Source organism: Episyrphus balteatus, chromosome 4 (genome assembly GCF_945859705.1).
Source record: "Episyrphus balteatus chromosome 4, idEpiBalt1.1, whole genome shotgun sequence".
NCBI classification, from domain to species: domain Eukaryota; kingdom Metazoa; phylum Arthropoda; class Insecta; order Diptera; family Syrphidae; genus Episyrphus; species Episyrphus balteatus.
Genome location: NC_079137.1, coordinates 44,540,831 through 44,556,021, shown reverse-complemented (window position 1 = coordinate 44,556,021; position 15,191 = coordinate 44,540,831). Strand labels below are relative to the sequence as shown.

General features: G+C 29.4%; 1 protein-coding gene across 2 annotated transcripts in view; it reads left to right on the top strand.

Moving 5' to 3' along the window:
* The window catches only part of LOC129917968 (uncharacterized), a 262,693-nt gene that overhangs the window by 170,471 nt on the left and 77,031 nt on the right, over positions 1-15,191 (top strand). For both annotated transcript variants that reach the window (XM_055998235.1, XM_055998234.1), the window contains exons 5-9: positions 5,107-5,234; positions 5,306-5,533; positions 5,599-5,788; positions 5,865-5,992; positions 6,084-6,302. In XM_055998235.1, coding sequence (XP_055854210.1) covers positions 5,107-5,234; positions 5,306-5,533; positions 5,599-5,788; positions 5,865-5,992; positions 6,084-6,302 — 893 coding nt within the window. The remainder of the gene's footprint in view (positions 1-5,106; positions 5,235-5,305; positions 5,534-5,598; positions 5,789-5,864; positions 5,993-6,083; positions 6,303-15,191) is intronic.

Genomic DNA, 15,191 nt, shown 5'->3' with positions numbered 1-15,191 from the left:
CATTATTAAGGGTACCTATTACAGAACTTATTTCCTGATTTCTGATTCCTAACAGACTTAACCGATTTCAACGAAATTTTAATCCAAAGTGGTTAAGTTGATTTGTTAAAAATACTTCATTTTTTAATAATTTTTTTTTTTTTTTTAATATATTTTTTTTTATTAATTAATTATGCGTAAAAAATTAATTAATAAATTCTTGTATGAGTATAAGAAGTTTGTCTTTTAATTAATTTTATATTTTTTTAATTTGGTTTTTACGTGTCAAATAATAATTTCTTAAGAATGCCAAAAAAATTTAATTTTTAGAAAAAAATTGACTCCAGAAAGGTCAAAACCATTTAAATATATATTTTTTTTTTGTTATTTAGGAAACAAATTTCACATTTTTTTTGCATTTTTTATATCATTAAATTAAAATTAATTTTTTATCATTTTTACATGAAAAGCCTCAACATACGACGCATTTATACGTGACGTGAAACCCAGTTGTAAATTTTATTTCAAATAACATTATACATAGTTTACAAAACGAGAAAAGATTTCAGAATTTAGTTATCTTACAAATTTCTATGCCAATACCCAATACATATATTGTCAGCACTTTCCAATTATTTTACAAAGCTACTTTGTTCGTATTTCCAAAAAAAAACACTCCTCGTTGTTTTTTGTTTTATTAATATTCAACTCCTTTCCTTTCTTCCTCATAAATAACCTTTTCTTCAAAGATATTTGTATGGATTCTTTCATTCTTAAGGCAAAGAAAAGTTTTCTTGCCAAGTTTCATGATGGTAACCAATTTTTTCTTTGGGGCCTAATTTACCGACTCTAAATGATAAATTGATATATTTTTGAATATTGATGTTTTCGTTTAAATTGATGCCACCATTTTGCATCGTATTTACCAATTTCCATTGCTAACTATGAAATTAATTATTATATTTCAAAAACTTGTTTTCTATGCATTTCATAACTAAGTTTTTCAAACAAGTAATCAAATATCCAACCCAATCAATCCTATAATCAGATGTTTATGGTAAATTTTAAGATTTCAATCTCTGAAATCCGACTAAAAAAACTAGAAGCTAGAGTTTTTTTTTTTTGACAGCGTTTTCTTTTAACTTGAACTTGCCACTCAAAAAGACATTTTTTTTCATTTTTACCATAATATTCATCTTTATTGCGATTGGCGTTTGTCATAAAACGACAAGAAAACGACTTGCTCTAGGAACGCCAATTTTTGTTAAATTAAAAATGTAACTTCGCAGTTTCCTACGCTTTCTGCCTTTCTTTCCTATGACACGAAAAATACTTTACTTAAGACTCAATTTTGTCTTCCAGAGCGAGGCCTTTTGGTGTCGTTTTATAACAAACGCCAAAGATAATATCCTAGATTGGCACTTCAAAAATATATTTTTGAATCTGAATGCGTTCAAAAAGAAAACTCAACATTCATTAGCAAAAAACTGTGCGTATAATGTATATGTATAAAGTCGAATAACTTAAAGTTTTCCTTTTAAGTCAACTTGAATACGCTATGTCTCTATCATAACAATAAACACAATTTTTTCTGATGATTGTTTAGTTTATAGATTATAGTTTATTTAACTATATACAATTAAAATTTAAATGCCTTGATATGACCTTACTCCTACAACAAAAATTAAAATTCCTACGACACTTATAAATTTTTATCTCTTTTTATTGCATCTTAAAATACTCGTAAAAAAATATTTACTTTCATAAATTTTACGTAAACCCCTCATTTTAAGAGCTTTCCGATAAGAACTCATGCTCAATGACTATTATTATCTTAACAATAATAAATTGTTCATCCTTTTAAACAATAATTACTGAAATAATGAAATAATATTATTTGCTCACTCAATTTGTAAGACTTTAAGTGCCAAGTAGTTAAAAAGAAAAGCAAAAAAGTATTTTCATTGCAACAAAAAAAAAAAAAAAAACATTACAAAATTCCACTGATGATAACCTTTGTTGTTACAATTGCTAATACGATGTTTAAATAAATTGAAACTCATTTACTGTTTTCATTTGTGTTGTTGAAATATTAAAACAAATGTTTAACTTTGTTTTTTTTTTATAGCCATAGTTGAGGGTGATGATATCACATTCATAGTAATGAGTTTATCTACAATAATAATATTAAGTCATATTTTAAAGTCAAAAACTTTATTTTTTTTTTATCTGAAATGATTTGTAGCACGTAATTATGTTTAACAAGAGTGCAATAAACTATAAAATAAACAATAACGCAAATGGGTTTAAACTACTTGACTTATACTTTATCAATATCATTAGGAAACTTTAAATAAAAAAGATAATAATTGTATTAAATTTTTTTGAATATGGGTATTAAATTAGAACAGACAATAATATATAATATCAACAAAACTATGAAAGCATTTTCAAGCCATGCCTTCTTTAGATAAGACTGATTTTTTTTTATTTTTTGACAAAATTTTGTTAGAATTTTCCAGAAATATTCAGTTTAATTGAGTTTTTTCATTAAATAAACTGAACTTGAAAATGATTTATTTAAACAAAAAAGAAGAAATGATAAGAATTATAACATGTGCCATTGCAAGATATGATGAGTGACTGAGTGATTCAGTTTTGTTTAGCCGGTATATACTTAAACAGTGTTTACTTTTTACGAAATAATAAGGTGCGTGTTGACGTTTATATTTATAGTTTTGTTTGTATTTTCAAACAAAAGATCTAATAAATTGTGCCTCTCAAGAGTTCCTAATTACTTTTAATTCTCCAAAACAAAAATTATGATTTAAACTATACTATGTGGGAAAGTGTATTTAATCGTTCTGATTTGTATACATATCTTTGGTTCTAGTTAATGTTCCCGCCAATAAATTATGTATGTACAATTTACATATTATGTGCAAACATATTAATCAACTCAAGACTTAATTGCATTTAATTGCTGGTTCTCTTTAATATTTGTTAAAGAATTCCAACCTTAAATGGTAACTTAACCTTAGTTAATAGTGACTTTCTTGGTGATATTAGCCAAATTTAAAGATGCGGTGAGGTATAGTAAGACTCTCCGTAAAATAAAATCAATCGAAAAATATTTTCAATTTGTTTGCAATTTTTTGAAACAATCTTTTTGTAAGAAGTTACATGCGTGCGCCTATCGAAGATTCTAAACAAACTAGTACAAAAAAAATAACTGCATTTCCGTCACACTTACTAAATCTATCAAAGATTTTCATACGACTGTCTTCCCTCTTCACTCCTCTTCTCTCTTGCCAATAAACTCACCCGCCGTTAGGCGTCTTGGCAATCAACGTGTAGCCATTACTTGCTGAAGACTCACTTTTGCTCGACCCTGCTAACTTCAATCATTTACCGAATTTCTCTCTCGGTTCATTTCTCGGCGATATCGTTGGACCATAAAAAGGCCATATTTCAAAAAAAAAAAATATCCTCCATCTTATTTTCCTAGCCTACTTTCCGTAGAGTATGTAAATCTTTTTATGTAAACCCTATTCAACGCGGCTTTCAGAAAGGTAAGCCTACAACTACCAAACTAGAAAATGCCATCTTAGCATATTACTTTAAGTTTTGTTAAAAGTCCTAAAATATCTGTCTCTTTTGGTCTAGACTCTTCTCTCCATTAAAGCCTATGGCATGCCTTACTCGTTACATGCTAAAGGGAGTTTGCATTGGCTTTTACGATTGTCAAAAAACTACCAGCAACTCAGAGTTGTCCGAAGCACTTACTTACATTTAGCATTAGAGAGTCTTAAAAAAGTTCTTCCAACAGAAGATCATATGTGCAGTGCAAATATTTTGCTCAAAACATGTCTCTGTGAATTTCTCTTTCTTATAGTTTAAATACTTTTCCAGGGGATTTGTAATTTAGAGCAGTCATCATTCTAAAGTGTGACATCAGCTTAATCATACGATAGTCTATATCCCTTCCCCTTGTAGATTGGTAAAGGTCCTTTTCACTGATAATGCATTTAGTATCTTATGATAATCCGATATCTTTCATTATTTTCCTTTGTTGGAGTTTTTTTTCCAGACTAACTTTTCCATTTGTGTTGTCGTGAGCTTCTTAGAAATAGGGTCCAGTCGTTTTTTTATTTAACAAAACTTCTAACTGTTGTACAGAATCTTGTCGTCACCCAATATCTAGTTAACATTGTTAAAAAACTGAGCATTCTGCCGTGATTCATAGTTTCCGTACTCTCAGTTAAAAGTTTAGTATACTTCCTTGTTGCTTCTGGGAGTGCTTTATCTTTCATGTCCTATTTATTTTGTCTATGGCTTTATCAATTAAATTCACAAAATCCATGTTGATATACCACAAGGCTGCGTTTCGTTACCTACACTCTCTTTAACCCATTACTGATCAGTAATATAGTAGACGGCGGCGCTAAGGCCGCCTACAAAACCCCTTCAAAGTTTTTATACTCGTTTGCAAGTACCCATTCCCGACCTTCAGAAGTCTCTTATTACAGGGGAATAATATTAAAAGTACATTATATTCTTATCTTAGAAGCATTTTCCAATGAACCCTCAAAATAGTGTACAATTTAATACCACTCCCCCAAAATCTAATGCATTAATTTAACTGTACCAACTTCTATAAGCTGGTTCAAAATTGATAATGTTCTCTGGCTTTTGACTTTTTCTCTTTTTGGAAAAAACTACAAATTTTTCCACGCCTTGGACACAAAAATCATTCAGTTCTGCTGAAAGCTTCTTACGATTCCTCTATTATCAGCATTTCGGCTTTTCAAATGAAATTTAAATTTCTGTCTAATTTCTTAATCTTTTAAGATAATTAAAATTTGTTGGTACCTAACTGATAAGGAAAGACAACATTTCTTTCAAATCTGTTTATTTTCTTTTTACTATAAGCCAGTGGGACTACGTGATCTACCACTGGTAACACTATCGTTTCTCTCCCATTACGAATTCCTAAATTGCTCTAAAATTGTCATAGGTATCACTTTTATCTTAAACTTTAAGTTTTAATCCAATCTCTATCAACTTACATGTATAATTCCATATTACAAATTAATAACAATTAAATTTAACTTTTATTATTTGCAGCCCTACGAGTCCAATTCCAATAACTCCTCATCGGCAAATCGTGATCTTAAACCATACAGACGTGATTCCAGACCAAATACACCTCCATCGTCCCAAGGTACCATTGAAAATGGTCATGGGCAATATCCGTAAGTGTTGAACATTATAATCTTATTTCTTTTTTTCCATATCTGAACTAACACTTTTTTATTATTTGCAGTTGCTACATTTGTAAAACACTTTGTGCAACAAACAAAATGGAATGGCTGTCGACCAGTGCCGAGCACATGAACTCCCATGCAATGCATTTTCCATGTTTAAAGGGTAGCAGTAGTAGTGATTCAGCTGGTACTTCAAATCGGGTATTAGCATGCAAGGACTGTGTTAATCATTTAGCCCGTCAATGGGATACAATGGATGCGGAACGTGTTCCATTGGAACATAGAAGGTAAACTACATACTTTGATGTCTTATAATCAAATCAAATAAAATCGTTTTCTTTGTCTTTAATAGATATAACATTCCATCACCAATGATGGCATCTAGTTCACCAAATGGCTCAAGACATGGTGGCATGAGCATAAATACACCACCATCAACACCATCGGTTTCAACAACACCAGCTAGCACCTCAATCTATTGTTTCCTTTGTGGTTTGCATTCAGATTTGACTCTAGCACGAGTCCTCTACACCAGCAAGGAGGTTTTATTTTGCAACTTTGACCTTATTTCCCAATCGAATAGATATTAATTGAGATTTTTTTATTTTTCTTTTCTAGGGCAATCGACCATACTTCCCGCATTTACTTAAACATAAATCACCGCCAAATGCTGAGCAATTACGCTCCGATTATTCAGCTTTAGTCTGTACATTCTGTTATCACTCGTTGCTGAATCAATGGAGGAAGTAAGCTTTGTTTTATCTGTTTTTTCTTTTTTCTTGGGAATCATTGTAATCCTCACATTCGATTTTTTCGTTTTTGTATTCTGTCATACAGATATGAAGCACAAAATCCAAGTGTGAATCCAGCTGAACGTAAATACAATTGGCACGATTACATTTGCCATTTGTGTGGAATAACAACGTATCGAAAACGTGTTAGAGCTTTGCCCGTTAACGAATTTCCATTTGTGAAAAATCGAAAAAGCGACGATGGTCTTTTGTTGGAAAATGGAGAATATGCGGTCGTTTGCTTGGATTGTTATGAGAGTTTAAGGTGATTATTATTATAGAATTCGATAGAGACGGAAAAAAATATAGACGATGTAATCTTTGAAAATTGCATTTTTTGTAAATTAATGTTAGTTTTTAAGAATCGAAGGATATTGTTAAGTTTAAGTAAATGTGTTTATATAAATTTGTTTTCTGTATAGTAGGTTTAGAGATACATTTATTTAAGTTTCTAAATTAAGAATTATGTATAATTTTAATGCAATAATATTAATTATCTCATTTAGTTTTTAAGTGAGTTAAAACATACATTTTTAGACAATCTAAGGCTATGGCGTATTGTATTTTGTGTAGGTATTGTACATAGATTAAGCAATTTAACTTTTGAGAAGGTCTGTGAACTAAGAATGCAGTTTCATTCTTCATATTTCAATATTCTACCTATTAAGTTTTTTTCAATTGAGTCTAAATACTGTACTCTGACATTTCGCTGGATGTGAATTATAGAGTTGTATGCTTTATGGAAAAGCCTGCAGACATACATACATACATACATACAAACCTATTATTCACAGCCCGGGACTTATGTATATTCCAAAAAACCACATTTGATTTAAAATCGTATGAAAATTCACATGAATGTCCAAAGTCGTTTGAAAGCATTCATAAATCGTCTGATACTTATTTTTAATTCTGAATATAGATGAACATGTAAATAGATTTCAAGACAGAGTTCACTTAGGATACATTAATTGACAATAAGTTATATTTGAAAGTAAAAGCTTCGAAAATTCATGGTAGTTCATATTTCATTTTGAATTCTATATTCTCCCGTTTTCGAATTTTTGATGTTCCGATTTTCGTATTCGAACACATTTGCAGATTAATTGATATTCCGAATAACAAATGGATTTAGAATCCATCAAATTTGTACGTTTTTACGGGTAGCAATTTGCTGTTGGAGAACGATTTCAAACAAAAATGTGGGTACTGCTCAACGCATCAATTACGTTGCTCAACGAATTGCTCAACAAGTCCTCCAAACAAGTCAAGTCCTCCGGTTAATTTAATTATTTGTTTTTTTTTTTTATTTATTAAAATGGTATTAAAATATTGAAATGTGCCAATAGAAACAATTCGCACTAGTAATAAACTTCCAACCGGATAAAAAATAATAACAAGTCGAAAAACGTAGATTGTCTCTCAAGTTTTTTTGATGTCTTTGACTAGAGAAAACTCCTTTGTTTTCACTGGTCTCTTCTTTTTCAACCAAAAGCCAAATTGATATTTTTATATTCTAAAAACGGGGCCAATAAATCGAAACAAGTATATCTACATGAAAACAAATATCTAACAACACAGAATTCTGTTCCTTATTTAATATACCGTTTAATATTAATTAAATTACTTACTTAAAATATTAAATTGAATCTATAAAATGACGTAATATAATATTCGTACATAAAACACCCGAGGTTTATAAAGTTGAGTAGTTCCTTTGTACATGAATCACTAACTTCGAATATAATCTGTTGTCCTCAAGTTGGTAGAACATAAAAATAAATTAAGAATAACCGGTTTGAATCCGTATGGATTCAATTTTAGTTTCCGTGACAATTGAATATCAGAACAGATTGTATTTATGTTACTAACAAAATCATATTTTAATATTCTTGTCTGAATTCTTCAAACCGTTTTCTTTTTACACGATTTGAAGTAAATGATTTCGAATCTTACTTCACTTTTCAAGTTTTCAAAGTATTTAAATCTGAATCTCCATGTTAAGATATTCTAACATTCGTTTTCCTAAAACATTGTTTATGTATTTATGTTATTCGAAAAGCTTCATTTGATTGAGCATTCTAGATATTCTAGTCTGAAAAATGTAAAAGTCCTGTTTTTTTACGTGATTTACTTTGAAATTCAAATATTCAGTAAGAAAACCTTAAGAAAAGTAAAAAATGAATTTATTGCTGCATCAAATATAGAACAATTTGATTCGAAAATCTTCGAAAGCCAAGGCCAAAAAAGCTTTCTAATACCAAATACGTAAGGGAAATACAATATGAATGTGATATTCACTGAAAGTATAAGCCAGTAGACCTGAGTCAAAGCAATTTAATAGGTATGTTCCAATGGATTTTATAATGGTTTTATACTAGGCTCACCATAGAGTAAACCGTCAAAAGCTAAATATCAAACCACAGATATTCAAATAATTCTTCTATTCTCACTTTTAAATATAAAATTGCAAATAAGACTTAACGATGTAATATTTTGATAAAGTATTATTATTGTATCTGAATCAAATTAATAAGCGTTGATAGAACTATCTCTTTAACAATGATATAACGTTTTTTTGAAAATGTATTCACTTTATACCTTTCAAACAAAAATGTTCAGGTTTTAATCAAAACATGTACATGTACATTAAAAAAAGGATTCTTGATACCTTTCACTGAACTTAAGTCGACGATGTGAAAGTTATATCAATTTTATCAAAAAACGGTTCTTAGGTTCAGAAAAAAAAATAATAACTTGAATTTGATACATACATATTTGTGAAAGGAATGCATAAGAAAAATCAACATTGTTTTTGTTTATTTCCATGTGTCCCAAAAAAAAGCACTTGTAGCTCTTTCAGAAAACTTATTTTTGTTTCTATTGTGAGTTTTTTAAACTTTAATTACTTTTGACATTGTCAGCTCCTAACTACTTCAACACACAATTTGGGAAATCATTATTTTAAAACCTTTTTTTTTTCTATAAACTCAACAAAAAAAAAATGAAGCTGCTTATATTTAATGTTTAAGCTTTTAACATATATTACTATATTGTCGCTCAAGAATGACAAGTTCGCAGCCGAAAAAATTGAAACATGACTTTGATGCAAAACAATTAGTCTGTTTATTCGCCTCAGGGATCTTGTGGTATTCAAAATCTACCCAAAAGTCGATTCTTTATTTCTGTAACGATTTAATCAAAAGACACGAAAGAACGGAACAGATATAAATAAAGTTGTATTTGCATTTTACAAACGTTTTGTTTATAGGTTTTGCTTCAGACTTGCTTATTGATCAAACTTTTATTCTAATTTAAAAACCAATCATTTTTAAAGCGTTAAAAGATAGCAGATAGCAGCTAGATCCCAAATTTGTTTCCAAATTGCAACCAAAAAATAAAGAAACAGACCCCATTTGTATTAAGCAATAACGGCGATGAAAGCCAAGCGAAATCAAAATTGAATTTCAAACGGAATCACTAAGTTATTCAAGTTATGTCCTATTTTTTGGTATACCAATGCTATGTTTATGAGAAAATTTTGTATTGAAATTCATACCCATTTAAGATTTAAGCATTTATCTGATTATTTGTTCAGTAATCTTACTTAAATTAAAAAACGTTGCGGTAATTTAATCTAGAAGACAAATATTTTTCAATTTAGTTCAATTTCTTTTTTAATTCCGATGTTTTTTTTTAGGGATAATTGAATCTGCAAAGAAAAAAATAATCTTTTCAATTAACAGAACTTAAGGGGGGGTTTCCATAGCATTTTAATGGAAGACGGTTGACTAATTGTTGTATAACTTTTGCAGTTTATAAGATAATCTTATGAAACGTACTTTTTTGAAAAGGTAATAAACGTACAAATATTTTTGCATCATTTAAATTTTAGAAACATTTCTTGTGCGATTTTTATAAGGGTCGAAAATGATTTTTTTCCTGCAAATTTAGATTGAATCAGAATTTTGGTTGGGGCACCGTTGTTTATAAACTTTTTATTTATTTTTTTTTTGTTTTATAATGATCAAATGTGTTTTCATGCAGTACGCGAAACAGATTTTTTTTTTTTTTTTTTTATTAGAAAAAAAGCTTCGTTAATTTGTTGTAATTTCATGTTTTTTTACTCACTCTTCTTAGAATAACTTTACCGTTTATTAGTGTTTTTAGATGAAACAAAAAGAAAACAATAAAGGGAAATTAGGAGAATCCAATAAAATTTCTAAAATTTAATTTGAAGTTAGTTTGAACGGTTAATTTGAAGGAAAGGTGTCAAAATGCACTTTTTTAGCATTTTGGTCGTGGGGCAAAGCGTGATTATTTTTTAAAATGTTTTTGTATTTTTTAATGAGAAGTTAATAAAGTTGTTCATGCAACCCGTTTGCCAAAAAAAAATATTTTTTTTATTTACACACTAAAAATTTGATTTTAATAAACCAATATTTGCATTCTGTTTTTGAGGAAGGGGCAGTCAAAGCATCCACAATTTATTTTTATTATTTTTTTTCATTATATTTCAAATCAGTTTAAAAAAAAAAATATATATTTTTGCTCACAGTATTTTTAATATAAATTGTTGAAAAAGTGTCTATTTTAGCTTTTTTTACTTTGAAAATTCCATTGATCACGCACACATGCAAATTTAGTTCAAAAGAATGCCACGCATAAGCTGGCGCTGATGAACTCTTTTTTTCTGTTCTTTTCTATTTATTGAAAAAAAACTTGCTCTTGCGCTCTCATTTTCTCGTTATATTTTGTTTTTGTTTTTTGTGTTTACATAATATGTACTTTTTTTTTTTTTGTTTCCTATTTCCTCACTCAGGCAGGCAGAAATCATTCATGAAATTATGAAGATGCTGCAGAGAGTAGGTAGATAGTAGATATTTTTTGCAAGATCATTATCTTTTGTTTTCAAAAAGGGTTGTTTTGTTCTTGTTGACGTTGACTCTTGGGTTTTTTCTAACAATTCATTTCGTGTTTATAATATCGCACCCGCGGTTGCGAGTTGACAATTTTGGGTTTTTTTTTTTTTTTGGTGTCAGCGAAATTCTTTGCATTGTGTAATATTCACATCGCTCGTGCGGGGATATAGGTAAAGGATTAGATATGTGGTATGCATTTGTTTGTGTGTAAAAATGTGTATTGACATTTGACATGTGCTTGTGCACAATGATTGATTTCTATATTTAGGTTGATTTCTGGGTTGTATTGTTTATTATACTACACTCGCGCGTGCGTGCGGGGTTATATAATATAAATATATCGTTTTGTTTTTCATAGTCTTTGTTTATATGTTGCGGATTCGGTTTTTTTTTGTAGGTTTGTAGGTATAATAGTTATATTTTCGCGGGGGAATGTGTAAAGGGTTATATAAGTGTATTTGTGGTTAGAATGCACCTGATGGTATTTATAGAAATAGTTTTGAATAGGTGAAGATGCTCAGTATTTTTCCTTAGCAAAAACAAAGTTTTTAAAATTACACCTACTGAGGAAACAAGCAAAAAAGTAGATAATGCCTATCTGAATTTATAAATAAAATATCAGTTTGAAAAAACAGATCATTTTTTTTTTTCAAAGTGTTGAGCTTGAAAATTATTTTTGAAAACTTCCCTAAACTTTGATTACATAGTTGAAAAATTAATTTCAAGGTTTAAAAAAAAGTAACTTATAAGTTACACTGGTCAACAAGCTTTTTGCCACAAGAACCAAAATATACTTTTCTATATGTTTTTGATATGCTGAACTCGAATCTGAAGTCAGAAAATGTTTATTGGCCTCCGTTTTTGAAATATTACCGTTAGAAAATACCGAAAAACCTCATTTTGGCTGTTTTCGAGGTTATGTTTTTATGTGGGGTAGTTTCTTATGAAAAAAATTTGTAACGGTTCCTATAAGAACTGGTTTTATTCTTTCAAAAAATGTTTAAATCTTTCCGATATCTTTTTTACTTCCCGAGATATTTAAAATTTAAGGAGTGGTCTTTGACTCAGAAATAGCACTGGCCAAACAAATTAAACTTTTTTTGCCACAAGAACCAAAATATACTTTTTTAAAGGTTTTTGAATTGCTGAACTCGAATGCGCAATCAGAAAAATGCTATTGGCAACAATTTTGTTTATAATGAATTACCCCACATAAAAACAGAAGCTAGAAAAGAGCCAAAATGACGTTTTTCAGCATTTTATAACGGTTATATCTCAAAAACGGAGGCCAATCAAATTTTTTTTTTGACTTCAGATTCGAGTTCAGCATATCAAAAACCTATAGAAAAGTATATCTTGGTTCTTGTGGCAAAAAAAAAGTTCAATTTTGTTGACCAGTGTTATTAATGCTGCCTTATTTTTGTTTCCTAATAATGTAGGTATAGGTAAAAAACAAAATCGATTCAACTGAGTTCATTGCATTGGTGACTCTAAAAAAATCTTTATTAAAAAGGTGTTGAAAGTAAATTGGATTGATATCGAGTCCATCCTCAAACAACATATAGATAAGAACCTAAACATTCTATATATTGTAAGATAATACATTTCCATGTCAGCCGGCACGCGCGTGTGCGAGATAAAAAATTGCTCAACGAAGAACAACTGAAAAGTGAGCAAGAACCTGAAAACCAATCCTTCTGCGCATCTACTCATATTTTTATACAAACTACACAAAGGATACTGTCAAGTATATTATATCAATGCACCCATATAACACATCCTCTACCTGCTTCTCCGCTGAACAACTATAATTATTATTATAATGCAAAAAATTTCTCTGATACACAAAAAACTCAAATGCCATCCACAACAGCAACATGGAAACAAGTTTTCATTTCAAAAATAAATAGGTATACACTCCAGAAATCTTTCATGAAAATATTGAATTTCAAACCAGTTTTCGTCCACAAACACCATATCCATATAAAGATCTATGTAGTATACCTACATCCATTTGCATGTCACCCCGCACGCGTGAGTGCGATGGCGATCTCACAAAGAGACAATGAATGAAAACCATAACCAACATCCTGAGAGTAAAAAACCAGAGAATTCGATGGCGAGAGAGCGAAACACATTCACTAATACACACAAATGCTTTTACATGAGATTTGACTTTGCTGAAAAAGGGAACCCAGTCTTAATCTGTTGTTTTTCTTTTGAATAATCTGCCAAAAAAGCAAACCTAAATCAAATTAATTCTTGGCAAGGCCCAGGATTAATTGTCGGGAGTATTAATCCGATAAAGTAATAAATTAAAAATGATGATAATATTACATTTTAATAACTTGTATGTTATCGCCAGAGCTGACGCCAATGAAATATTGAAAAATGTTTCCCAGAAGTGTTATGCTTTTGTGAAATTATTAAGCTAGTATTCCTTAAAAATAATTGCTTTGTTAAGTAAGATTTTGCAAAGAACATACAAATAGGACTGTAGAATACCTACTGGAAACGTGTATTTTAGAAATATGAGACAAAAATCAATAGCTTTACAAACTCTACAAACGTATCAAGTCAAGGATTTAGAAAAAAAAACCGACAGGGAGAATTGATTGTGTTGGGCTTCGTTTTTCAAAGTTTCGGCTTAGCATTGAAAGCCTAATGATTTTGTTTTAATACATATTTTCATAAAAACACCAAAATGTAGGGATTTTTTGACGTTTGAATGTCAGTTCTTCGTTTACGCCGTTCGGCTTTGGAACTCTCTACGACATTTTAGGAACATTAATGATAGGAAGAGATTTCAAAAAGAACTAAAGGCGCATATTAATAAATTAAATCAAATTATTTAGTTAACTTTTCGCTCTCTTTTTTTTTTTGTTAACTAGTACATAATGTACATATACAGGGTGTCCCACAGTCACCGCCCCAAACGAAAACCATGGATTCCTGAGGTCATTTTAAGTCGAAAAACTTAAGAGGAAATTTTCTCGTTTTCGTCCCGTTTTCGAGTTACCACGGTTTTTATGATTTTTGTTCTCTTTTCCCTTATCTGGCTTTATCTTTGCCAAACTACGTTTGATTTGAAAAATTTTTTTTACAACCAAACAAGAATTTATTACAGTTTTAGTTTGTCTCAAAACTTTTTTTTCTGCGGACAACCGTTTCTCCACAATTTTGCATCAAACACAATTTTCCTTGTTTTTTAAGTTGTTTTTTACACTTTCATATCATTTAAGTCAAAAAAACACGTTAATGAGTATTAACTTTTTGTGCTTTTTATTAAAGCCCAGTTTATTTTCATAAAAAAAAATAAGTTTTATTTCATAAAAAAGGCTACTGAAATTAATTAAAAAAAATAAACAAACTGAGTGAATTAAAAAAAAAAATAATTTTTAAATAAAAAATTAATTTAAATGAATTAAAAACTTTTTCTGAGCTATTGTGGTTAAGAAAAGAACAAATAAATAAAGCTCAGAAAAAGTTTTAATTCATTTAAATAAATTTTGTATTTAAAAATTATTTTTTTTTTAATTCACTCAGTTTGTTTATTTTTTTTAATTAATTTCAGTAGCCTTTTTTATGAAATAAAACTTATTTTTTTTTATGAAAATAAACTGGGCTTTAATAAAAAGCACAAAAAGTTAATACTCATTAACGTGTTTTTTTGACTTAAATGATATGAAAGTGTAAAAAACAACTTAAAAAACAAGGAAAATTGTGTTTGATGCAAAATTGTGGAGAAACGGTTGTCTGCAGAAAAAAAAGTTTTGAGACAAACTAAAACTGTAATAAATTCTTGATTGGTTGTAAAAAAAATTTTTCAAATCAAACGTAGTTTGGCAAAGATAAAGCTAGATAAGGGAAAAGAGAACAAAAATCATAAAAACCGTGGTAACTCGAAAATGGGACGAAAACGAGAAAATTACCTCTTAAGTTTTTCGACTTAAAATGACCTCAGGAATCCATGGTTTTCGTTTGGGGCGGTGACTGTGGGACACCCTGTATATGTATTTTACTCAAATTTTGAATAATAAAAGCCTCTATGAGTTGTTATGATGATTAAAATTTTTTCTATATATAACTTTGCACTAGATTATAAAATTTTTGTATCTTAATTTGTAAAATTCCATATACACTTCGCGTCACTTGAATAGAAACAACATTTTTTCTTTAGAAAATAGCGATTGGCGCTTTGGTGAGGTAACTTAGTAGATTTTTGGTTTTGC